The sequence below is a fragment of the Cottoperca gobio genome, chromosome 5 (genome assembly GCF_900634415.1).
Source record: "Cottoperca gobio chromosome 5, fCotGob3.1, whole genome shotgun sequence".
NCBI classification, from domain to species: Eukaryota; Metazoa; Chordata; class Actinopteri; order Perciformes; family Bovichtidae; genus Cottoperca; species Cottoperca gobio.
The window spans coordinates 4,236,089-4,263,702 of NC_041359.1; the positions used below are offsets into that span (position 1 = coordinate 4,236,089).

The 27,614-nt window shown below is 39.4% G+C and overlaps 1 protein-coding gene across 1 annotated transcript in view; it reads left to right on the top strand.

The window, feature by feature from the left end:
• LOC115008732 (integrin alpha-5-like) overlaps positions 1–27,614 on the top strand; it is a 57,623-nt gene that overhangs the window by 21,948 nt on the left and 8,061 nt on the right. The window contains 16 exon segments of the mRNA XM_029432504.1: positions 43–168; positions 2,471–2,515; positions 2,777–2,820; positions 2,936–2,992; positions 7,330–7,382; positions 8,781–8,989; positions 10,170–10,361; positions 10,569–10,614; positions 10,701–10,814; positions 12,674–12,729; positions 13,299–13,456; positions 15,157–15,294; positions 20,401–20,468; positions 25,868–25,916; positions 25,918–26,019; positions 27,041–27,133. Of these exon segments, the coding sequence (XP_029288364.1) occupies positions 43–168; positions 2,471–2,515; positions 2,777–2,820; positions 2,936–2,992; positions 7,330–7,382; positions 8,781–8,989; positions 10,170–10,361; positions 10,569–10,614; positions 10,701–10,814; positions 12,674–12,729; positions 13,299–13,456; positions 15,157–15,294; positions 20,401–20,468; positions 25,868–25,916; positions 25,918–26,019; positions 27,041–27,133 (1,550 nt within the window).

A 27,614-nucleotide genomic window follows, 5' to 3' on the forward strand; every position in this document is an offset into this window, starting at 1 on the left:
CCTCTGAACTTTTGAACCCTGTGTTAACTATCCATCCCACAGGCCAGCTGATCTCAGCCACCACAGAGGAGATTGTTAAGGCTTACTACCCGTCTTACTTTCTGCTGTCAGTCGCCGGGCAGATTCAGACACGACAGGTGCAGGGGAACTACGATGACAGTTACCTGGGTGAGGACGTACACTTCAAATAGATGTATTATTAGTGTACTAACCCTAACGGTACTGCTACCGATATAACAAACACTATGTATACTACTGCTGTCAGACTGCAACAACTATGTTTATCTCATGCCATGACATTGTACGGACGGCCCATTATTTGGAAACTCTAATAGTCCAGTTGGACCGAAAGCCATTTTCCCAAAGGCCCATTGCTCCGAAAACACCCTCCCTGCAGCAAACTCAAACACCCACCTTGAAAACTAATGATTGGGTTTTCATTTCAGTCTGCAGATGATTAGAACCTCCTGGCTTTACCTCGAGTGCCATCATCAGAGCAACATTAAAAATAATTCTAAATGAAGATCTTCCTAAAATTCTCTCATCACATTCATATCCCCCCCCGAGGAAGAATTCTTTCCATTCTGGTCACTTCATGAGCTTTCCACCGACACCACCCTCATATCAAATTTTCAACTTCGTACACAGAAAACTGAAAAATAGCAGTTGGATTGCAATACATTTGCTGTCGACATTCAGTCTCTTGACTTTTCCTCTTAGCCACTTACAGCCCAAAATATCAGCAAATTATGACTCGTGACATGACTCAAGATACTGTATGTTGTAATCTAATTGGAAAATTGCCAATAAATAGACTGAGCGCAGTCATGCACCCAAGGGGATATCAACTTTTTACAACTTGATGACTCTTTCTGAAGTGCTACCCTCAGGACACAGGTTTTGCAATTTGTTTTGCCTTTTAATTAACAATATCGATCAACCGTCATTAACTTCTTCCAAATGTTCATACTGAGGGTCCTGAGGTTTAAGGGCCACACTATCGGGAAATACTGTAGGGTTGTGGGAGGATGCCCTCCCCCCATCTAGATGGCTGAGGAATATTTATATCAAGATACTTTTTAAAATAAATTTAGTATAAGTTACACCTCACCTCTGCCAGTCTTTGTTACCCTCAACATTTTAGATTTAAAATAGTACCCGATTGATTTAGCATTGCACTTCAATAAAGTTAAATCTGGGGCCTCTTGAGGGGAACCATTTCAACATATCAACAATTTAAATGTTATATCTCTTGTATTTAATAATTACTCTCTTCTTATACTCATTTAAGCCTAATTTTCTATTAAGTTTGCTTTGGAAATTAAAGGGTTACTGACCTAAAACAGTGAAAATAGAGTAATCCAATCAGATTTCTTTATTTGTTGTCTCTACACAGCAAGAAGTTTAGCTGGCTCACTCATTGCTTAGGACTTCACCATCACTTTCCGTTTGTTTAGAAAGTGAATTAACCAATCACGTTTAGATTTATAAGGGGTGGGACCTAAAATCATCGCCCTAAGCCTTCTTGAAGGCCAGAGTTATCTTGCTTGTAGCGTAGACAAAGCAGTGAAACTAGCTAGTTGCATTATGGGTAAGATAATGCATCTCAACCGCTGGCAGTTTTGGATTTGGATTTAAAATGAAGTGAGTTTACCAGACCTCTGCAGCCCGCTTCTCATCTCTGCGTGAGGCTAGCGGCTCAAAGCTACATTAGCTGCTACTAGCATACACACCTGAATCTCTGACTGAACTGTCAGCGGTTGAGTTGCATTTTGGGTAATGTAGGCCCCAGGTTTTGACAAGCAAGATTTGATCTGTCAATAGTGAATAACACAGTTATAGACATTGTAAGATGTTAAACTGTAATTAGTACTCTTTTAAGATTGTCAGTCTACGTGACATCGGCAATGTGTGAATTGTTTTTATTTTACTAGTAACCACCAATACTAATACATCTGGGAGATGTGTGTGAGTGGCGAGTTTGCTACATACCACAAGTAAACACAAGCAAAATACCGGTCAAACGTACCTTTTGCGATTTCAGGTCTGAATTGGCTGTCGTTCTTCAGCTCAGTGGGTGTGCTTTGTGCTACTGGGTTAGCTCGCTGAACAAGGTACTGTAGCTGAGAAGCAGCTCTCACTCGTTTCCTTGGCTCAGGGGATGTGTACTGAACAAGAGTCTCAACGAGAGTCTGGAGCAGGTGCTCTCGGAGGTTAACGTGGCTCTTATGCACAACAGTCACTATATAGAAGCAGGATTTTGCACTCAAACCGAGTTAACTTGTTACTCTTTAAGAGTCGTTCAAAAAGAGTTTGTTTGCTAAACAAAAACACACTATTGCTACATAATAATTATCATTATAACCCACTTCAAGTTCAAACAGATTATGTATCATAAAACGTTTCATTGTTTCTCCTCAGCTGTTTCCTCTCATTCACACTGTATCTTTAATCGACATTTCTCCTGCAGGTTACTCTGTGGCTGGTGGCGAGTTCAGTGGGGATGATGAGGAAGGTGAGGGTCATATTTACAGTACAGAGAGCCAAAATGCATGGCTGAGTTCAGGGTCAAGCTCTGTCTAATATTTAACTGTCTTAACACACATGATTGTGTTGTGATGGAAAAGGATTATTAAGTCTTTCAGGAAGCATTTAGAGGCCCAAAAACATAATAATCCAAAAACAAGTTTTTGTTCATTGTTCACCACAGTTCTAGTTATCAGTGTTTTGAAATGACCCCTCCTAACCTTTTGGCCCTTTGCTCTTCTTGTTGCAGATTTCATCACAGGAGTTCCAAAAGGACTCATGCTGTATGGTGTAGTAAGGAGTCCCAGCATTTTCATTTTACACCATTTTACAGAGAAAACAGTACACTACAGAAAAAGTATATTCATGTACTATATCTAGATAATTACTTGTTTCCGTCTCAATATAGGTGTCCATATTAAATGGAAGGGATCTGAAGTCTCTGCTCAACTTGACAGGGGAGCAGGTATGTGCACATCTGGCTGGAGATTTTCTGTAATATCCTAGGACCTATTTTCATATGTGGGTACACATGTAAAGTGGCATGTGTAATGGAGGGCTGGAGATGAAGGAATTTGCCCCGTGGAGAGAAGGCCTATACCGGGGTCAGAGTTTGAGCTTACAGTATGCACAGCTCAAGTGCATACTAAAAGCTGTAAACAGCAGAGCAGGATAGCATCCATGTTGTCACTGCATTGATTCAGCATGACCTTTTGAAATGGGAAGTACTGAAGCGTGGCAGCATTTGTCAGTCAGACACTAGCTGAGCTGTTAGTCATAGTTCTTAAAATATATCCCAAAGATTAATTATTTCTGAAACAAAATGTCCCTAACTCCCACACTGTAACGGAAAATTGCTTTCTAAAGTTCAGCTGAAACTAGGCTTCCTTTGGTTGACTGCTTTGGGGCGGACAGGGAGGGCACTCATTTAAAAAGAAAATATGTCACTTTTAAAGCTGGTTCACCTATTACTCTGTTATTTCCGTCTTCCAAACAACCAGGAGTTGAGTTTTCATTAAAACATAATGACTGGTGTGTTCCAAATGAGTACACAAAGCCAGTTGCTGGCAAACAAAGTAGCATTTAAAAAGCTATTTCTTTTATCGGAGTCCGGTGCAGTGCTCATTCCACATTAAACACCCCGGGGCTACGTTACATCACTTCCAGCTAACTTCACGGCGAACAATGAAGGCAAAAGAGCATCACCGACTTGTTTTAACCGAATGTTCTCTAGTCTAGCTCAGCTAAACACACAAAAACACAGTAGCCCTCATTATTCTGCAGCAGCGGATTTATAAATATATAGGGGATGGATCATTCTGAATACAGGGAAAACACTGGGCTCCAACAGTGAGTTAGTCAGAAGTGGGTATCTTTCAAAGTTACAAAGGCCTTAGTATGAAATTCTCTCTTTGTGCTTCCATAGTCAGTAGTCAGTTTTCAGTAGTGCAAATTTTAAAAGAATTTCCCGAAAGTTGGCAAAAAAAAAGGCAAATAAATGCACGTTTTCATCCATCATGTGAGTATTAGGAGTTGGACACGTAAAGATAAACAGTTGGTGAAGCTAGTTCTCCATTTGGCTGCCATTAAAGTATTGCAGAAGAAGAGGGTATTTAAAAAGCTCAAACTCAACATGATGGAACCATAAGAGCACTCGGAGAGCGCAGACCTTCACCAAGTCCGTTTCCATAAGTTTTATAATAATGTTTGTATGCGCCCCGTGTTTCGGATCCACTCCAAAATGTATTCGGTTCTTCCTTGGCCCATGTTACATTCTTCTTCCAAGTTTTATGAAAATTGGGCCGGTAGTTTTTCCATAATCCTGTTGACAGACAGACCAACAAATAAACAACCTCCTTTGACGGAGGGAAATATGTAATTACAGTTTGTTTCATGTATTCATTTGAGGAAGGTTACAGTCCCCTCAATGCTCCACACACATCTGTTCTCATCTGCCCGAAGCTTCAGTGGACGTTCAAGTCACATGCTTCATGTACATCAGGATTTATTCGCTTAGTATAAGTTTCCATTGCCCTTTGTTGCATTTTTTCTTTATCGATACACCATCTTTTCCACCTCAGGAAAGCGTGAAAACTTTATTGAAATATTTCAAGTGTTTTTGTAATCCGCTCACATTTTCAACTGCAAATTAACATAAAAACTGGTGGATGGAAACCGTACTTTGAACTGTGGAAAACAGACTGTAACACAAAGTGGGAATTTGGCTTCAGTGGCTAAAGCTTTGGAAGTAACCCACTTGGTTTGTCTCAGACTGCGGGAGCTTCATATGAGCTTTTGTTCAACTTTGTAATATATTCTTACACAAAACTAAGACTTAAAGTGAAATTGCTTTAGGTAGGGTTTTTTCACAGCCAGCATAGAGAGGAGGCATGATTACGGAAACTCTTTCAATGTACATTTGAATATTGTTTTAAGACAACATTGAAAAAATGCGAAGATACCCTTTAAGTTGGGACATGCCAGCTACACCACAAAACTTTATTGTGTAATTTAACAAGGCTTCATTGTGAAGGTATTGCAGGATGTAAGAGCATGTGACCATTCACCATCCAAATTGTGTGTGTGTGTGTGTGTGTGTGTGTGTGTGTGTGTGTGTGTGGGAGGTCATCAGCGATTGCTCAGAGGTGTCAGTCTCAGGGTGGAGGGCGCTGAGTAAACTGTTAAGTCAGAGTGATCTGAGGTGAACTCCTTGCTCATGGACTCTCTGCTCTCTGTGGGTTCTTGGACTGTGTCGCCAAAGTCAGCTGCAAAAACACCCCAGAGGGTTCTTTGTGCAAGAGGCCCTGTTGTTTGATGAATGAAACCTCAAATGTTGTCATTTATTATTCCAGTCAACAAAACGTTCTCTGTTCAGCCAAGTTTCATTTGATTAACAACCCAAATTGCAGAAATAATTGTCAAGCGTCAGTGATTTTGCCATACTGTTTATACCAAGCTAGCTTTCCGTCTAATATCTCTCGAGGGATCAGACTATGATGGGTAAAGTAGTTCTGGTTCTATTGAATTTGAGGATTTTTAATGTGTAGTGTCTTGATTTTCAAGGTATTTAAATACCATTTCCATCCATCTATAAATCCTTCCTCAGTAAAAAATGTTGGATGCTGGATCATTTCCTCCTATTATAAAATGATACAGTGCATTCATTTTTTTGTATGCTAATTTAGTAGTATGAAATAGTGACTTGACTAACTTTTTGTAGCAGGTGCTTTTCTCTATTTCGTTTCCCACTGCGGGTAGTACCCCTCAGTGTAGCGTGATTCTCAGCTATACTCTTTAGTGCGACACTCACTTTTTAAATAGTTTTTAACCAAACAGAGGAATACTACGTACACAATTGTACACCATAGTGTACAGCCTAGTTTTGACGACTGCCATTTAAAAATAAATCTGGGTCGAGTGATGAAGAAATTGCGGTTGCTATTGACTTTGCTCTCCACCTTCTAATATCTACTCAGCCCGCTTGGAACCTCGATTGAGGCGGTACCAAAACAAAGTACCAGGTACTATCCACAACTTTTGCTAATGGAAAACCAAAAAAGTTATAAAAGTCGAGTTGAGTAGAGCCGTGACTCCCATGCAGTGGAAATAAAAAATGGAAGCAGGTGATTTATTCCTGGAGGCCTTCAGACAAACCTACTCAAAGCGGCTATAATTTATATTCTTATAATAATAAATTCTTATATCGGTCTGTGGCTAGAGACGGTCCTCCATTCATCAGAAGAATGAAGTTTCCTTTAGCGAGATACTAAACCCAAAATTGCTCCTGAAGGCACAGCCATCAGTGTGTGTGTGTGTGTGTGTGTGTGTGTGTGTGTGTGTGTGTGTGTGTGTGTGTGTGTGTGTGTGTGTGTGTGTGTTTGTGTGTGTGTGTGTGAGCATTAGATTAGATGATGAGCAGCCCTGCCATCAGTGTATGAATGTCTGTGTGAATGGGTAAATGACATGTAGTGTAAAAGCGCTTTGAATGGTTGGAAGTCTAGAAAGGTGTTATAAAAATGCAAGTTCATCCATTTACCACATAGCAATGTGAAAGGGGTCCCTCGTAGTGATGAACCTACAGAGAATATCACCTGAATCTGCACTTCCCTTCGTTCATTATATCAATTTAAAGGTGTGTTCAAAAATGTGCTTTCACAGCCCCCAAGTGGCCTAAAAAAAACACTTGTTTAAGGCCTAACTACTATTACTACTAAAATGTAAGTAATCCAGCTCATGGCTATGAAAATGGATCTATGGGCAACATTTCTTAGCTCGCTGATTTCACCTCAGATGAACATTCCTGGTGGTTCAGCTCTACAGGAAGTGTTGATCATATTTCTAAGAGTGTGAATTTATCTGGCAAAGCATTGCTCCTAAAATAATTTGAACTTTCACAAGAGTCTTCAAACTCCTTTCTGTGTAGCTACATATCACTTTGAAATGAGTCACCCAAGGATGTAACGTGACCCTAATTTATCATACATGGTATGAAATTAAACCGGAAAAACCCGAGGCCCATGCTTATTCTGTGAGTTTTAAATGGGTTTGAGTCCCTGATCCTAAGACCCCCTACCTCTCCTCAAGCTTACAGAAGCTCGAACACTGAGCTCCATGAAAAGGGAGAAGAGGAGACCCCAGGGGATTGTGGGATTGAGAGATTGAAGAGGAAAGCTTCTGGGGTTGGTGATGGAGGGTATAAAAGAGAAAAAAGGGCGTGGAGAAAGAAAATGAAGGAAAAGAAAGGGACCTATGCACGTTGGTGTGATTACAGGCTAACTGGGTCTTGTTTGTAATGCGTTCCAGATGGGGTCCTACTTCGGCTACGCAGTGGCAGCCACCGACATCAACAACGATGGGTGAGTGGATGGAGTGATGGCGTGAAAGACGATTTCAAAGCTGGGGAAAGGGAGACAAAATGGGTGAAATGACAGGAAATTGAGAGTTGCTAAAACAATTAGACTAAGAGTAAAAGATGAAGTCAAACGGAAATAAAATGTGACCTTTCTCACACACTTCAGTTATTCACCCTGTCACTTTCTGAAAATACTCTCAGTCTGTCTGGAGTTCCTCTCAGTGTTTAGTTCTCCTTTAGTCAATTTCACTTCCCTAAGCCTGGCAGAGGCACACAACTAAAAAATATATTTAAAAGTTTCAGTGTTGTTTTTGACTATAATTTTATTCAGTCTTTTTATATTGCTATTCATTTAGTATCAGTGAGTCAGATGGACACACATGATTTTTAGTCACTTTAGTTACACAACACAACTTTCAAAAGGAAACACTCATCTTCTTTACTTAGTCAACTTTCAGCTCATTTCCCCGTTTCAACCTCTAAAATCCCACTGTTATTACAGACTCCTGCTGTGTTGAAAATATTATTTTACTGTAAATACTAGTGGAAATCCTTAAGTTTTTTACAGATACCAATTATGTCTAGCTGTATAAAGAGGAAACGTGTAAAAAACAACAACAATATAATACACAGCTGTTTGCAGGATGCATAGCGATACAAACTATTGATTGACAGTGCATGTCGGTTATCACGCTCATAATGTGTTGTTTGCTTATCTCGACTCATGCAGCTAACGCTAGCTACATTTAACTAATGCTAGCCAAACTGTTAGCTAGCTTTGTTCAAGCCACCAACCTAAATTCACATATTGATGTAAAACCCTGTCACACAATGTATTTAATTAATAAAATCGGCATATTACATATCTAGTTAAGAAGGAAGAGGGCCAATTCATGATCGGTTTTGAATTCTTTCAAATCCTACAGTTCTCTCCATCTGTTTACCAATTATTTTCTTTTTCTCTTTTCTGATGCTGCCCCTGTATCAACTATAACCACACAATAAAATATATCTTCCTGCTCCCTTTTAACTGGCTAATGTTCTACTGACTGCGAAATTTTGCCTGTGAAATGTAAACTCAGGCTCTTCCGGCTTTCACGTAAATCGTTTCACCTGCGAGGAATTGGACCCGGTGACAGACATTAACAATAACTATATAGTAATAGCCAATCTTATCGCTGAAAGTCTTGTTTGCTTCTGTAGGTCAAATTCAGTCGTCAGTAATAAATTGTGACTGCTTGTAGTAACTTGTAGTAACTTTAAGGCTGAATACTAAAAGGGTTCTAAAAAATCTAGTTTAAATATCGCTTTTTGTCTTGTGTGTATCGTTATCCCAAAGCTTCCCCTTCTACTTCCGTCTTCATCCTCATTATTTGTCTCCTGTCTTTGCTTTCCTCTCCAGTTTGGATGACCTGGTGGTGGGAGCTCCAATGTTCATGCGTCGAGGGTTCAATGGGCGTCTGGAGGAGCTGGGTAAAGTGTACGTGTACCTCCAGAGAGGCCCTCTGCTGCTGGAGCCAAGCCAGTCCCATCTCCTGGGTAAACAGGCCTTTAGCCGCTTCGGCACCTCGCTGGCTCCGCTGGGAGATCTCAACCAGGATGGATTCAACGGTAGGTGTGCTACATACAACAATAGCAATCATTTTAAAGCTGTGATTTGTATGATATTTGACCATTTATTTAACTATTTTTTGAATCTTGAAGCTTGAATGTGTCTCAAAAGTTTCTTATACTACAAGGGAGGCGAGGCCAACCTGTGTTAAAAGTGAAACGTTTCAAGCTCACTGGAGAGTTTTAGCGAAGCAGTATGGTTTAAATTAGGTCTGCAAATAACAATTATGTTCTAATAGTAATCAATTAGTTTTTTTTCCATTGATTGAGTGATAGTACAGCTGCAACAGTTAGTCAATTAATCAATTAGTTGATTAACAAAAGCTTAATCACCAAATAATTATATACTTGAGTAATTATTAATTTTTCAACATCAACATTTGCTGGTTCCAGCCTCTCAAATGTGAGCATTTATTGCTTTTCTTTGTCTTACAGGACAGTAAATGGAATATTTTGGGTTGTATACTGTTTATTGGACATCATCTTGTGCTGTGGGAAATGATAACACATATTTAAAACTGTTTGCTGACATTTATTGACAAAATTAATAATTAATTAATCAAGAAAATAACAGCAGAATAATCAATAATGGAAATAATCCTTATTTACAGTCCTAATTGATAGTTGTGATCTATAGCAAAGTTATTGCTACTTAATAGAGACATTATTTAATTTACAATGACAAAGCAGGGAAAAGCAATTCAGAGAAGTTGGAACTAATGTTTTGCTTTTTAAACAATGTTTTGATAATATCTGAATCAATGATCAAAACAGTTTTTGATTAATTTTTTAGCCCCCGTTTAAAGTATCTCAGATACTATTCTGAATGTGAAACACATTTTGAGTTGGAATTGAGAGACGCCGTCTACAACCAGCTTGTTAGTAGCCAGTTAACAAGATCATTTTAAAATAAATTGTTGTCAGACGATAGCCGATGGGTTCCGAGATTGTATGGCTATGAATACAGAATCCAGTTTATAGAGATTAGTCCTGCCAAGGCCTGTGGCAATTGTTGATTCTGATCTAGCAATTCCAGTTCATTAAGCTGGACTCACTGTAAGCTGCCCTGCTTCCAAGCTTCAGCTACAGGCCTACAATGTAGATACATGCATTATGTGGTTTGTATACAGTATTTGATAAATCATGGAATTCTTCACATGTTGTTGCTGTTTACAATCAGACATGGCCATTGGCTGTCCCTATGGAGGAGAGGAGCAGCACGGATTGGTTCTCATTTATAATGGCTGTGCCGGAGGACTGATGGAAACGCCCACTCAGACTCTCTCTGGCCAATGGGCTTCCAGCTCTTTCCCAGCCAGTTTTGGCTTTTCCCTGCGAGGAAACAGGGATCTGGATCAAAACGGCTATCCAGGTACTGCAGAAACAGCCAACAGGCATTTTTTAGATGGATTGTACAGATGTTATGAACTGGGGTTGTATGAGGTACTCATTACCTACAGTAGACAGCAGTTGTCACCCACTGCCCCATGTTACCTCACTTCAAACAATCCGAACTATCCCTTCAACACTTTCTCCTCTTCTCTGATATCTTCGTGTAACTCATTTTCCCTTCTTGCAGATCTGATTGTTGGTGCTTTTGGGATTGATAAAGCAGTGCTATACAGGTATGTTGAAACATGTAGGAGTGTAGTAACACATATGTTAACCTTTCTTTTATTCTAATTATTTCACGGTCTGTCCCTTCAATCAGGGCTCGGCCAATAGTGAGCGCCAGTGCGTCTCTTACAGTGCAGCCGACCATGCTCAACCACGAGGAGAAGACTTGTGAGCTGATCACAGGGAATGAAACCGTTGCTGTGTCTTGGTAACTATTTTCCTTAAAAAAGTTCAGCTCCACTTATATCTTAATAGGAAGATTATACACTGTTTGATCCAACATACAGTATTTGTCATCGTAGCAGAAATATCTTTAATGGTTTAACGAAAAGCTTACGAGTTTACGAATGGTTAAAGAGCTCTCGACATTAACAGAACATGGAAAGTCTTGCAAATGTTATGTAACACACATCTTAGTTCAGTTTCAGCTTTCTAAACTTGGCCTCACGAGAATGTCAAATGACTAATGCGAGTTTCCTGTCCAAGCTGCTCTGAACTACACACTTCTTAGAGCCACTGAAGAAAAAAAGGGAAAATGTACCCAGCTCTCAATCTCAATGAAGCTCTTTCCAAAGATTCAGTTTAACCAACGGAACATATTTAGACTGGCGAGAGAGGCCAAACTGCCTGACGTTTCAGTATCTGCCTGTAGGTTGATACAAGTAAGACTTGTTTATTGATGTTTTTGCTGCTGTGGTAACAACAAGGGCTGAAGGGAACGGAGGAGAGGAAGTGGTAGAAAGGTGGAGTAGTTCTCTAGTGTTATATGGAAAGTCGAAATGATGGAGTGTTGAGTTATTATTAACATTGAAAAGGTTGGAAAATGGTTGTAACTTTCTTTTTTGTTAGTGAACGTTTATACGACTACAAACACATTTCCATACATGTGTCTACTGATTGTTTTAAGCGTTTGATACTTCAAAGTTGTATTCTTTAAGATTTAAGTCCTGGTCGTTTTGCTCACACACGTGGTTACCGCGGTAACAGCAATTGTGGTTTAATACTAAAGCAAATGCTCTTTTCTACTTTCTCAGATGCAACAGAGGAACAGCGAGTGTATCTGTTGTATCAAACTCACGTTGGGTTAGAAGTCAGTCAAGATTCAATTCAAGCGATCTGACCTTACGCTGCACACGCTGCGAGTGCAGGACATAGTGAAGCTGGTTACCTTGGTGACTCTTGATACAGCAGCTCACTGTGACTGTGTTCATTTTGTTCACTTTTGATTTAGTCTTACTCCTGTGTGAAATGTCCAACCACATCCTGTTTTTCAGAGAGCATCAGAGAGTTTCTACAGTTCAATAGAACTGCTTAAAACGATATAAACGAAAGATATCTTGATAAATCGCCCAAATGAAGCTCACCTTAAAGAAGTTGACATTGATTATTTTCACCAACTATTAACCTGTAAAACACAGACAGAGTACAGCAGCAGTGAAGACACAGCGCATTCAGTTTGTCATACAGACTGCATCTGAGGAGTGGGCGGAAGTTTCCCCCTGAGACAACTGCTTACATTTAACATCTCTTAACAATACATATGAACAAGTCAAATTACACGATTGTCACCTACATTATTAGGGATAATATTAGACCTGGGAAATTGACTGTTCAGCTACCTAAATTAAGTAAACACAAAATGGTTGCACAGTTTTGGAGTGGGCCACATAACCAAGTAGCTCTGTGCACTGCGCTGTGCACATCCATGTGCGTATGGAAGTATGAACAAAGCTTTAGAGCGTGTGAACAGAAATCAGTGAGGCTGATATCAGTGAGATAAAATAATTTAAAAACTGGATTAAATGCTTCATTGTTTTTGTGTGAATGGCGGACCCCTGCCACTACCTATGAAAACTGCTATATAGACATGTAGGTACTGAGTGTAAATACTTTGAATGGCCAAATGTTGTGCATGAATCATATAGAACATGGGGTTTGATTTTATAAAAACATTATAAATGTAAATAAAAATGAATATACAAAAGAACCTCAAATCAGTGTAAACACATCTGTGTAAGATCAGTGTTAAGTTTTCTTTCCATATTTTTGTCTTTGTTCAACCTCCAGTGTCAGCATTGGTTTCTGCCTGCTGACTAATGGGAAGCACCTCCCCTCTCATCTAGGTGAGACACACACACACACACACACACACACACACACACACACACACACACACACACACACACACACACACACACACACACACACACACACACACACACATATGGTCCCTATTACCTTGCTTTCTTTGTGTAGCCACAAGTATGCTGGACTTCACTGTGGTCAATTTGGCAGTTAGGATCAAGATAAAAGAACAATCCTGTAAACACAGGGTAACTTGGTGGGCTCTGGCAGTTTAGAAAAGTGTGTGTGTGTTTATTTTAAGTGCACCGGTGTGTATTGTCTCCGTTCTCTCTATAGTCGTTGTCATGTGGGCTGCAGCAATGCCCTCTTTCTGTTTGCTGTACAGTCAGCAAAATAGCACTTGGAGGCACTTTGCCATAATAATGTTTACCACTGTATGTGTGTGCATTTGCATGTGGTGAGGAATAAATGTAATATGTCTACGCAAAAATCTGGGTTGTGTGCATCCGCATACATTTACATGCTTTTTTGTGTCGGCCATATAGACGTACAGTGCATATTCACTGTTTTCTTACCTTGTGTGTCTTTATATGTGTGTATTTTCAAGGCTTTGTGGTGGAGGTTCAGTTGGACAGTGTGAAGCAGAACCAGAAGGAGTCCATCAGGAGGACTCTGTTCCTGGACAGCCAGCAGCCCAGTCTGCTGAAGACCATCAGCCTCGCAAACGGAGAACGCCTGTGCCATGACACCAAGATCTATCTGCGGGTCAGTCACACCAGCTGTCTCTCAGAGATATGCAATGTCTTTATATCACCTCAAGTCTCAATGTTTGACTTTATAATACAATATTATAGACAAAGGCCAAGACAATATTCAAGCTTTTTTTCTTGTAATTTGAAGGCCCTGTCACAGTTCCGTATGACAGAAACGTATGCCGGCGCATACGAAATATCGGCAATAGGTTGATATTTATTTATCAATAAATTGGCTGTAGGATTCACCGTCAGCCGACGTATCCTATATCTAACGTACCTCTAACGTAGTCACGTAGGTATTCGCGTATGTATTTACGTACTATATTTACGTAGGTAAGTATTTACGTACTATATTTACGTAGGTAAGTATTCACGTAAGTATTCCGTATTCACGTATGTCTAACGTAACGTAACGTCTGCATAACTCCGGTAATTTTGAACATGCTCAAAACATCAGCATTCAACAACGCACCCCAGCGTAACACAGTGAGCTCTTAACGAATACTACTTATACCTTCCCTTATATCTACGTACACCAGCGTGTTGCTGATATTTTGTATACGCCATATTTTTGTATACGTTATGCATTTGTTGGGCATTCGTCTGATACATTTTGTATAAGTAAGTGATACGATATCAACAGATTAGACATGCGTATCTGTATATGTTCACTTTTCCGATCCGATGAAAAGTTGGACGTATTTGGACTCTGACAAATTTTCATATACGCCGGCATACGTTTCTGTCATACAGATATGTGTGACAGGGCCTTTACCACTTATGGTTTTTTTTCTCAAAAATTGGCTTCGTTTTTAAAATGGCTTTCATCCACAATGGCCCTAATATGTTGTCGTAGAAAACAAAGACTGATCATTTATGAACTTAAAAGTATTGTGCTCTTACTATTTCTCAGGCTAATCATCTCAAGATGTTTATATTTTTTACAAATTTTCCGGTTCTTAATCCCGGCCCTCAGGAGCCGGGGGGACGCATCTAATCACAGACTCTGCTGCACCTGCAGCACCAGGTGAATGTAATTAACTCTCTGACGGGACAGAGGTTAAAGTAATTTCCTAATAGACGGGGTTTGAAGTTGCTTTTTGAAGTGCTATTTGAGGTGAAACTACTATAGTACCAATCTTCTCATCACTCAATGGTGACCAGATCAAAGTAAATGGCTGCCAAAAACCCTTTAGTCATATGTGTACATGTTTGTAAGGACGTAATGATCAGAGCACATTGCTCTTTGACAGGATAAGAGATGGTTTGAGTAGAACCTGCCGACCATCCACTCACCTGTCAGTCAACACGTATCTGTCTGAACACCATTTCTTCCTTTAGAGGGGCCACATCACTGTGACTGGTTAAACAGTATTCATGTCACATGTTAGAGAAACTTAAAACAGACTAAATCCTACATCTAGCCAATAGTTACTGTAACAGCTGTAACATCTGCTTTTGATTTTGTATAGTGGGACAACTTTTGTATATGTTCTTGGAAGGTTTCACAATAATCGGCCCTAAAAGGCTGGAAATTCCCACCGTGATGACACATTTCTGACCATCTTTTTGCCCCTCATTGAAAGTGCCAGCTTGTTTCAGAGTATTGAGGAACAGACATTAGTACACCAGAAAAAGGTTAATCAATCACACATTGATCGGTGTCATTCACATCAGGTACTCACATAGTGGCGTCTCTCTCTTTTGCAGGGTGAAGAGGAGTTTCGGGACAAACTCTCTCCTATTTTCATCAGCCTGAACTTCAGTCTGGATGCTCATGCCCCAGTGGACCAGCATGGCCTCAGACCAATCCTGAATTATGAGACAGAACAGCGTATACAGCAGAAGGTATGTATATTAACTCATGATACAAAATAACTCATAAAACTCTGGCCACAAAAGGGTCATGCAGTACTTTACGCATATAGATCAGTGGGCTCCAACCTTTTAAAAAAACATTTCATAAAGGTGGTTTTTCATGGCATAGTTAACAGTTTCATTGTTTTCTAACTTTTGCCTTAAATTTTGCACATGGAGCCTGGCCCTTTATTTAGCCCATAGTGTAGTTACCTGTTGTGTGATTCTTTCTGTATTGGCAAATTGAAAAAGTTCAAGGTTGACTAGGTCAATATTACAACGGCGTATTAGTGCCGTATATTTTTAAAGATACAGCACTAGATATTTACAGTAATATTCAGAGAAAAAAACTTCTTCTTCTTTCTGAGATAAAAGTCTTACATTTATGAGAAATTTGGATATACTCTGAGATTAGAGTGGTACATTCTCAAATTTACCACTCAGAGAATAATCATGTTTGTGAGTTTTTTCTTGTATATTTACCACTTTAATCTTAGAGTAGATTAGATAAGAATTATTTTTTAATAGCCTACTCCCCCAGCTCCGTAAAAAGGTATTCTTTCATCTGCAATGACCCTAATACGGCATCGTACAATAGCACCTGTAGGTAAAAGTTCAGGTAGTGCTATTGTTTAGCATTTACAGTGTGGGCTACTTAAACATGATGTGCAATAAGTACATGTCAGAAATATCTAGGTTGAGAAATCCTCCCTAAATATCCAACCTGGAAATCCATGAAGCCCTGTCTATTTCAATTCTTCTTGAACTCCCAAAGATATGAAGTGTGTCTGCATAGAGTTGTAAACTGTATCTATACTTCACATTACCACACTGAACATCTAGACCACACCACTTATATGGCCCCACGCCTTGCATGTTACGAACTGAAGATATAGTCACCACAAAGCTTACCAGAGGAAAGAGAGCAGAACAGCTGGCATGATCAACATTTTCAGTAAACCTTCCCAAACAATCTAAACTCATGTACAAATGGCGTTCACATACACACTATGTAACTTCACCCTCTGTACCACAGCACATCTCCTACTGTTTACATTTTGCATGCTGGGGATTTATTTGAATGACAAAGACAAAGATTACAGCCATTGTAAAACTGATATCAAATGTAAAGCCCCTCTATAGTGCCGGACCCCTTATGGTTAGAGGTTGAGGGTCAGCCCTGGTAGAGCTTGAGCTGATTACTTGCACTCTGGTCTCCATTGGTGGCGTTTTTTGTTTCCTACATGAAGAGTTGGAAGGTTTATGGAGGACCGGCGAGTCATGGCTGTGCAAAAACACAGAGGGAGGACTGACAGCTCCGTCTGGGTGGGGCCGCGCCGCTCTCAGACATCTGGTTGTGGTTTGTTTATGTATGTTACCAGTGGTCTCCTCCACCAGAACAGAGCCAGAGCCTGAAAACGTGCACATGTTTATGTGATTGATATAAGGTGAAGTGAGTGTGATGTGGGTGCGTGAGTGTGCACATCATGTACTTGTTTTTAACAGAATACACCAACTTTTTTCAGCCTACAAACTTTGAAGGCAACACTCGATGTCATCTGTTGTTGTTTTCGCTTCTTCTTATGTGAAATGAATCCGTGAGCTTAAAGGGAATTCCAATGTGTTACTTCCATGGCCTAGGACAGTTCAATCCATATTTGTAAACATATTCGCTACTCAAATCCAGAAACAAGAGAAGAAAGTCTTAAACTTGTGGTATAAAGTCTGGGACTGCTTCATAGACAATGAATGGAAGACTGAGGACAAGGACGTAATTTACCTTTAAGAGATGAGAACATCATCCATGTTCCCAGTAGACTGTGGACCCCTATTTTATACTAACACTTGAGTTCACATTGTATGAAGTGAAACTAGGCTCCATGCTAACAATTCAGCATACTGTCTCTCCTGTCGTATGAACCCATTTAAATGGAGTAGATTTGACTTTTTGTAGCCAATCAAGAGATCATCACAGTAAAATAAAGGATTTTAGGAAATGAATAACAGCAAGTCACTGTTTTGCTGCTATGACGCTGTTACTTTTTTATATTGAGGCAGTGATGTAACGATGCAGTGTAATGTTAAATCGTTGCTGGGTGTGGTCTCAGTGCAACAGGCCACAATTCTGACCACACCTACAGTTCAGATGATGCTGCTTAAGATTTCTATAATGTCAAACCCCATTAATGGTTTTCCACTTATAGCTATTTAATGGATTCTGTAATTGTCTCTTTATATGGTCGGTTTTAATGTTGCTGGTAGTCTTTCTCTACAGGATTCAAGCTGAAGGTTTTCGACTGATTTGAAATGATGACTTCTTGGTAATATACAGGGAAGGAGTACGCATCACATGTTCAGTGTGTTATTTCAGTGGTTCAGGGGGCAACAACATAGATGTTGGACGTTTTGTTGTAGCTTTAGGGCAATTCTTTCTGCACTCAATTCTCAGAAAGTATTGCTCATTGCTCATCGTTTCAGGACATATATGATAGCTTGTGACCACACATGTGCACACAACATAAGAACACAGAGGAGGGAGAACGAGTTTACCTTCTCTTTTGTTTTTTGTTCTAAATGATTTGACTTGACTTGATTTCTTCACTTGTAAAGAGTCACCTAAGTGAAGCTTGACTTTTTAGGCTTTTTCTTTTAATTTTAACTTCTTAAAAATCTTTCATTACATTTATTTAGCTGACACTTCTATCCAAAGTGACTTTCAATTAGTGCATTCAAAAATCATGGAAATACACCTATCCATCACATATGCTGAACCAGTGTCCAGTGCTGCATTTAAAGACGATAAGAGACAGTTTAAAAAAAAATGTTTTCATGGGCCAAGGTGCAGTCTGAACAGTTTTCATCCTGCGATGGAAGATGTGAAAGGTTTCTGCTGTCCACATGTGAATGAGGAGTGCGTTCCACCATTGTGGGGCAGGAACAGCAAGCAGCCTTGACCTTGATGAGCGGTAGCCGGGCCCCCTTCACATGAAGGGCGTAGCGAGCCGATTGGCTGTAGCAGAGCGGCGTGGATGCACTGGGGTGTAAAGTGTGTACAGTCTAATCATGTCCTGGATCCTGGATAAGCCTGAGCCATCACAGCATATCACTTTCAAATATGTAAATGTGGTCACAGATATGCAAATTAGCGTGTGAATAATCTAGTGACATCCAACAACTGTTCCAACAGGCTTTAGATACATTCCAATGAAAACAGTTGGCAACACTGTGAGCACAGATAGCTCTGTTTCTACCAGCAATAAGGAATTCAGGTGTCAGTGGTCAAAATTGCAAAAGTTCACTGTGGAGGTTTTACCAAAGTCTGACAATCACAGTTAGTCAACAGTACTCGCAAAAAATTCAATCAACAAATGAAGCTTATAAAGCACATTTTACAAATTCTCCACTGAGCCCCATTGTACTCTTTCTGTCCCAGCGAATGTAATCATTAGAGGTCAAAGATGAATTAGGAGTTAAATATCTGCGTAAGATATCTGATGTTAGTAGGCACATGGGGGCGTAATGCAATGTTTGTGTTCTTATCCTAAAACTTAACCGCACAAACATTTTCGGAAATTGCTTGTTTAAAATTGATGATTGCAACCCGTCTATGAAGAGGTGTGCGTTCATGAGATTTAATCAGTGGTGTAAACAATGCTCCTATCATTGTCATGAAAGCCAACGTGTTTTACTCAGTGTGTGGGCAACTTTAATCCACACTTCAGATTATACATACAAATGGTTCTTTCATGAGGCCCAATGTTAAATAAAAGTTTGCTTTAAAAAAAAAAAAAATACTAAAATGTTTAAAATACAACAAGTAACAATATAAACCAGAAGGGATTCTGTCATCTGTTTCTATTGAAAGATAATAACTTCAGACTAATCACTGCTCATTAGATACGTGATTTCATACAGTGCAGGAGTTTTATTATTAGTGCGGAAACATTTGATAAAACCATTCCCAAGCGGTTATTGTAAACATCTAACTATTTAGATTCTTATTTTGCCCGGCAGTCAATGAGCATTTGACATGTTTCACCATGCAATGCCACAGGCAGTGGTCTACCTGGTATGATTCTGATGCCTGTGTTTTCATCTTTCATATTTTGAAGTTGACCAACAGGCCAACAGTGGGCTGTATTCCTCTAAGAGCTGGAGGGAAACACGGATCTCATCTTCATAGAGATGAAAGTGAAAAAGAGATGAAAAGTGGTTAGAAGGGAAGATAAGTTGGGAGTCATCATCTTGATCTTAAGTCTATTACAGAGTGTGTGCTCCTGTCTGTTTGGTGTTAAATGACCGATAGCCTGTCGTGTCCTGGAGTGGATGTGAAACCAGGGACTCTCCACTGAGACTGTTAACCATTGCCAGGCTGATTCTTTGCTCTCTGTAGCATTCTTTTGGAATCTAATGTTTCCCATATGTTGGAGGGATGAGGGCACGGCAACAATGACAATATGGAGCTACATGAGAGAAATGGTGGAGACAGCGAAGGAGAAAAGAGAGAATAAAGAAAAAACTGAAGGGCGACACTTGAAAAAACAATGCAGCCGAATCAAATCACATTTATCTTCTTCGGTGGTTTTTACCAAGTCATATGTCACGAAAGACTGAAGAGCAGATTAAGCCCTGTTCCCTTTTAAATGTGAGGTTTTCACTCTTTGTGATCGAGGCTTTTCCGCAAAAATGTAATACTTGTTTAGATGGAATCCATCATCCCTTTCATTCTGCTAAACCTTCACCATGTTTGCTCTATTCTTCCTTTTCTTCGTGGCCACATGTAAAGCACACATATTACTTTTATCTTGCAAACATGAAAGGATGATGCTTCCACACAACTTCCTGGCATCTAGTTTACAAATATTGTTGCAGTTTTGTGCATATATGGAAGCGATGTATAGTCTGTATCCTCTCTTATTCTTTCATTAAATCACAAATCTAGTGTTCTGGCTAATGTAAACATCCACTTCCTCAAAAGCTTTTCTCTCTCCATACCTTTGGACTCCCTGGATACCTCTCTCTCTCTTTCACCCATCATAACCATCCCTCCCTCCTCCCTCTTCTCTCCATTTATATCTATCCTTCTTTCTCTCCCAGGCCCAGATTCAACTGGATTGTGGAGAGGACAACATCTGCGTCCCTGACCTCAAGCTGGCTGTTTATGGGTGAGAGGAAGTCACGGTTCTATTACTTTACCTGATTCAACAAACAAAACTTAAACCCTCCAGTCATGCTTTGCTAATCTGCCCCAGTGTTTTTTCCGTCTATGGCTGAATGTAAACACAACGTAAATTGAATTTATAATAATGAGGAAAGCTGTTACATTTGCCATGTGAAGCTCCTAATGTGTCTGCTGGATCTTTCCTCTGTTGCACTTGAAGAGATGCGTTTTATGTTTCTGGTTAGTGTTGAAAGAACACTGGAAGAACTGCGTAGCTAGCATGAGCAGCAGTCGCAGTCTTGGCTGAATATACAAAGTAAACAACACGACATGCTGGAACCACACACAAATAAAGTCCACAGCACAGACCGTAGAGTTTAAAGCAGTTTTAATTGAGTTATTTGGCCACTTGAGGGAAGCAGAACAAACTGTGAAGTTGAAATGAAGTTGACTGGCTATGATGTTAGCAAACAGTTTTTAACACATTCGGCACACACAGAGCAACATAAGCATTCATTAGGAGTCATGTGTCTCACCACCAAATGAATATAAGTCCAATATTCACTCTCCTTTAGCTATGGTTTTGCTAAATATTTGCCTCTTTAGCTGCTAAATGCTTCACTATGTTCACTAGCTAGTTGCTAACTTTATCCTCGTGCTGTTTGGTGCTGGGTAGGTTCAAGACAGCTGCCTTCTGCAACTGAAAATGAGGTTGATGAGAGCCGTGAGAGTGAACCAAAACAATAAAGTTGCCGGTCGTAAAACCAAAACAATGATCTGAGAGGTGCTAAAATGCTCCATACAAAATATTTAAATTCATGCTTAAATAAAAAAAAGAAAATGGATAACTGTACCTCTGTATCTGGGTTCTCCAGATAATGTTTTGTCTGCTATCACCATACCCATGAGCCTCAGCCACTGTTGCTGTGAACAAGATGCCCATCAGTGGTGCAAAATCAGAGCGGTAGCAAATTCCAAATGCTTTGTGTGTGCAGTTCAGAACAAAGCATCGTGCCATGGTAGTAGAATTTCTCAAAAATCGGAGCAGAATGTTAAACTGAATTGATTTGAGCTGCAGTTTGTGTTTTCAGCTCTCAGCACACCTCACATCTTATCATGCAGTTAGCGGCATGCGTAACAGAATCTGAAGCTCAGTGATTGGATATTTCCTTCCAAAATACACCTGGACAGTGGAAGTTAACTTCTATGTCAATATAGAAGTGTTCATGTACACAGGCACGTTTGACTTTTTTAAAGAACCAGATATTTTCTAACACAGTCGTTAATCTTTTTTCCCATTAGGCTACCAGGTCAGCCCAGTTATCACTGCTTTTACAAGTCTCATAAGAAGGCTCGACGTAAATCTTAAAAAGGTTATTTATTTCTAAGCAGTTAGAGGTACCCTGGGAGCAGTTGTGCTATGGAGCAGCGTTTTTATTAGCACTTTTATGTATCACGTGTACGTGCATCTGGAGGTATGTACGTATGTGTGCATTAGCACGTGGGCGACACCATCAACAGTTCTGTGGATGGTTCCATGTTATCCCACTGATTCAGACACAATCTATAAATGCATATAATTAAAATAGAACATTTAACATTTTTCAGGTTTTTCAAATGTTTTATGAGGAAATAAATGCATTGAAACATATTTCTACTACAGCCTCAATGATGCATACATTGTGTTTGGGTGACAAAAGCATAGGTATTGTTGCCATGGTTATCTGCAGCTTCCCTTATCTGGAGCGAGAGACAGTGAGTTTGACAGTATTGGAGCAATCAGCTATCGATAAGCTTCTCGGGGAAGGGCAATATTTCGGGGGTTCTGGTGAAGCCAGATGCCAGATGCAGTCCAGAGTTAGAGTTGAGAGTCGACGCCTACGACTGGATTGTTTCACAAGCAACCAGTTTACAAGCTCATTTTAAGCTCAAACGATGGCTGATGGGTTCCAAGATTGCATTTCTCCTCTTTTTACCTGAATTCAAACAAAGCCTGCTCAAACATGATTAGTCAATACTACTCAGACTACAAATGGCAACCACAACAGTTCAGATACCAAAAGCTTGTCCCATTACCTACACATTCTGAATCTGTTTCATATCAGTGATTCGCTGAAAGATAATCAAAGAGAAGAAGCATATGAATTATACTTCAAAAGAATTAACATGATTCATTGACTCACGTTTAACACACAATAGATTAGACATAGTTTACAGCTCATAACATGCGTACACTGGAGTACAGATGCAGAGGAAAGATTCCCACATATTATTTAATCATGTATCCTACGTCTCACAAAGCTAACACACATGCTCAGACTCTTCCCTCTCAGCCAGCTCTGTAATGAGGAGTGTTTTGTATTACACAGCCATGTGATTTCTCCGAGCTGCAGAAATGCAATCAGTGCAGAAAGTCTCCCATGAAAACTCAAAGATCTGCATTTGCCGTTATGCCACAGGACCAAACTCGAATGATTCAGCATTTTCACTAAACACAATTTCCCTTCACCGAGATGCTACGAGACTCAGCATTCCTCTCTCGCTAGCCAAGAATTTGCAAACAGTGGGATGTTTAGCATTCACAACCCCGGTGTTTGAGTTCGATCCTCTGGCTTCAATTATGCTTTTCTGATCTTTATGATCCATTGTTACATTTTCCCAAAGAATGAAACTCAGTGTTGTTAACATCTCAACCATACGCTGCAGATTTCTGTGTGTTGTCAGCAGCATCTGCTGAGTGTTGGTGTTAGGGTATCAGTGTTGCTTCTTCTGCCTTCGCTAAACGTGCCCAGGCCTAATTAAAATCATCTGGTGGTTGTTTTACCTAGCAAGGGGTCACTGCGTCCAGACCCTCCGAAAACAGGGGGAGGGGAGGAGGAAACAGGGAGTGAAAGAAGAACCCTGATTCTGACCCTCAGCCAGACTCCTTTCTCCTCTTTCTGCTCAATAGAAACATGAATTTACTGCCACAAAGTTTAGCTGTTGGGGGAGGGCTGGAGTTGGAGAGTGTCGTAAGGATTTATCACTACACTGAAAGTGTGTTTGCACAGAGGGGCGTCACTGTGAACATGCAGAATAAGGTGGGGGTCTGTTTCCTGAGACAAATCACAGTGATCAGATTTGGGTCATTTCCCAGGTCAGTCATGGACAGATATGCCGGCGAAAATGGCCTTTGGGGACTTTCTAAAATAGAGATGCATTGTCTGGAAAGACTTCATGTCCCTGCTTTTCATTAAGTTTTACAATTGCTTCCCTGGCATCTTGGTCATGCCCTGCACCGAGTCACTTACAATGAACACGGCACCAGAGGTAGCACAAACTAAATGCTGCCAGCAAATAGAGGCTTTAAATGGAAGCGGCTATTTTCAGTCATTTTGATTGCATTCGATAAAAATGGCCATTTCTGGCCTTTTCACGACTGGAAAAAAGTAATAGCTGTGTAATAGATACTATTGTAAAATTCAACTTTAAAAAAAGTCTCCAGCCATGTACACGTAGAGGCTCTGTGAAGCTGTTATTGTGCCTGGTTTTGCTCTGAGCTAAATCTAATGTTAGCATTCTTGTAATAACATGCTACCATTCTGATGTTGAGCAAGTATACCAAAAGTTTACCATGTTACCATATTAGTGTTTACTAATTAGCAATAAAGACAAATGTGTGTGTCTCAATTTGGTTACTTGAGTTAGTACACTTCCATGTAGTACACTGTTTACTTACTTGCATATTGCGTGAACAACAGCGTGGTGTCGTCTCAAATCCAATACGGATGTTTTGCACTTGACAAATGACATTTGCAACTTTGACCGCTTCTTGTTCTTCATCTTCTTCTTCTTCTTTTAAATGGGAAATTGCAACCAGACGGAGCATCATCGCTCGAGGAAAAGTGAAGGATCGCCAAGGATTTATAAGCATGAATATCTGTACAAACGTTTGTGGCGATCCATCTGGTAGATGTTGCGATATTTCACATAATAATTTAAAAGGTTGACCTGCTGATTTCAGAAGGTCCTCTGAGGGACGTCTGTTCAGAATGTCGTGGTAAGCTTTCTAATAGATAGATTGAGATATTTCAATTTGGATCGACAGACCAACTTCACCATCCTACAGCCACACAGCTAGCATGACTAAATACTTGAATCAAGGCGCAGCATTGGTATAATGTTTGTTTTATTTGAAAGTTTTTACTTCTATATACATTGATTTCTTAATCTTTTTACTACATCTGCGTTTAAATGAACAAATAAACATTCAACCCAACATGACAAAGGGACAGTGAGATTGAAGGGCTTGAAGCACAACCTGGACTAAACCATCACCACTGGCTCTCTGTCTGTTTTTTAAATTAACACAACCATACCATCAGAGTTATTTGTAAGATATTATAATCAAATATGTTTTCAAAAACTCATAAAGGATTTAAGATAGAATTGCATCTACTACACAATTGTACAAGCTTGTGTGACTCCTCAATTATTGCTGCAATGAAGGAGGTCTTTTCTCAAGTAACTGCTCAAATAATGGATGTGAAGGAAGTTCAAAATGGCCACTATGTATTAGGGGTGTTGATAGCGTTCTTGAACTATGAACTATTTGTTTTCTAAGTCACTTTTCCACTTGCTGTGTTTGGAACAAATCCTTCACACTGGAGTTTCAAGACACATCTGAACCTCTTTGTCCCATTTTCAGGACTTTAAACCTGCATTTATCAATATTATTATGTGAGCAATACATCAAGTGTTCATGTGTAACCTGAAAGGGGTCGCTTGTAGTGATGAAATAGAATTATTACCCGATTACTGCAGTTTCCCTCAGCTCTATGGAGCATTTAACTCATTGTTTTTGTTTTTATGGTCCTTGATTTTACTGTTTTGGTTCAGTCTCGTTGCTGTTCAGTCACAGGCAGCAAAAAAGGTCTGAAACATCTCCACTACCTGCCCATCACCACACAGCAGACAGACACAGTTAGAAACTATAGCTGGTGAACATCGTGAAGCATTTAGCTAAGAGTCAGATATTTAATCCCAGGAGTTGATGGAGACGTAACTAAGAACAAGAGTAAATATGCACATAATACATGTATTAATTTCTCAGGTTGACAGAGACACGACAGCATGCTAATGTTCATGTAAATATGAAACTGTTTGCTAACATAACACTATATGTTTAAGTCATTAAACATTATGACATTAGTGGACTGGGAGCATGTTGAGGTCTCACTGGACTCACTAACTGGACTTACAATTACCTTTTCTGTAACTCGCGCAGTGCGTTACCTCTTTTTAACCTATTACATATCATTCATTGTGCAGATGTTTCTGCAATTTGCAAATTTGTATGCATGGACATGCTTAAAAGGTAATTATTTTACCTTTTTTTTTGCCAACAACCTTGTCCTCTCCCAGTGACAGAGCAGAGGTTTACCTGGGAGACGAAAACTCCTTGAGCCTGACAGTTCAATGCCAGGAACGAGGGAGAGGGAGGGGCGTACGAGGCCGAGCTCTATGTGGTGCTTCCCCCAGAGGCCGACTACAGCGGGATAGCGCGCAACAATGTGGTGAGGCAGACAACTGTCACTGTAACTATACCATTAACTATTAAAGGGATAGTTCAGATTTTTTGAAGTGGTGTTGTATGAGGTACTTATCCACAGTCGGTGTATTACATGCAGTGTCAGCTCGTCCTCAGTTTGGAGAAACAGACAGAAGTTACGGCACGGAAGATAAGAAATGTACTGCTGTGGACGGGGGCAGCAGAGGAAAACATCTAAAATAAAATCCACCTAAAAAAATTCAATAAAATCAATATCAGTTTAAGTCTGGCGGCGTGTGTATATATAATATATATATATATATATATATATACACATATATATATGTATATATATATATATATATGTGTGTATATATATATATATGTGTATATATATATATATATATACGTATATATATATATATATATATACACATATATATATATATATATATATATATATATGTGTGTATATATATATATATATATATATGTGTATATATATATATATATATATATATACACATATATATATATATATATATATATATATATATGTGTATATATATATATATATATATATATATATATATATATATATATATATATATATATACACATATATATATATATATATATATAACGTACACTTATATTGATATTGATGTTTTTTGGTGGGCCTTTTTTAGGTGGCTTAAACATGTTTAGCTGCTGCCCCCGTCCACAGCAGCTCATTGCTTAGCGTTTGTGCTGGTACTCCTGTTACTCCAAACTGGGGGCGAGTAGGTACGGTAATTACCCCTTTAACTTTTCAGCATCTGATGTGGAAAACCCACATTGTTTGCATTCCCAACAGTATCTGAGCAGAATAAAAGCACAGAATAAGAAATCTGTCAAAAAAACTAACAAAACAGGAATCCTGTTGTACGTGGCAGAAAACATCTCAATCTATATATTGTAACATATAATACTATCTTGGTTTGGTGTTTATCTGATAACGTTAATATCCGAGCTGACAGTATTTGATGTGTTTGTGTCCTCTTCAGAGCTTGACTCAGCTGACATGCAGCTATGAGGCAGAAAACCAGACCCGCTACCTCGTGTGTGATCTGGGAAACCCCATGAAGTCTGGTACCAGTGTAAGAGCCAGCACAGCCCACATGTTGTCTTTGGCCTTTTTCAGTTTGTGTGTTTCAGGACAATTAAGTCGAGTCAAACTGTTCTGGCATAGAGTATTGCATAGACAAACTCAAAAAGCTTTTGAATTGACCTGATAAAACATACAAAACATAAATCATGTGGAAAGAGTTCCCAGTCTCTAAAAGCAGTTGAACATTTCTGACCAGAATAGGAGTCCATGCTCTGTTTGACTATTTATTATCTGTTTATAGTGAGTTAAATGTAGAACCATTCATTGCCACCAGTAGAATCAGCTGGACTTCAATATGTTAATGAAGCCATTGTTAGATCTCCTTAAGCTGTAGGGAATGTAGGATATGATTGAGTGCATGGTAAAAAAAACAACTAAACAAGCTAAATGAAATGCAAGAAATCTCTTTCATTTTTATTAATTTCTCTTGTTCCTTTTGATTCATTTTATACATTTTCTGTGTGTCATTT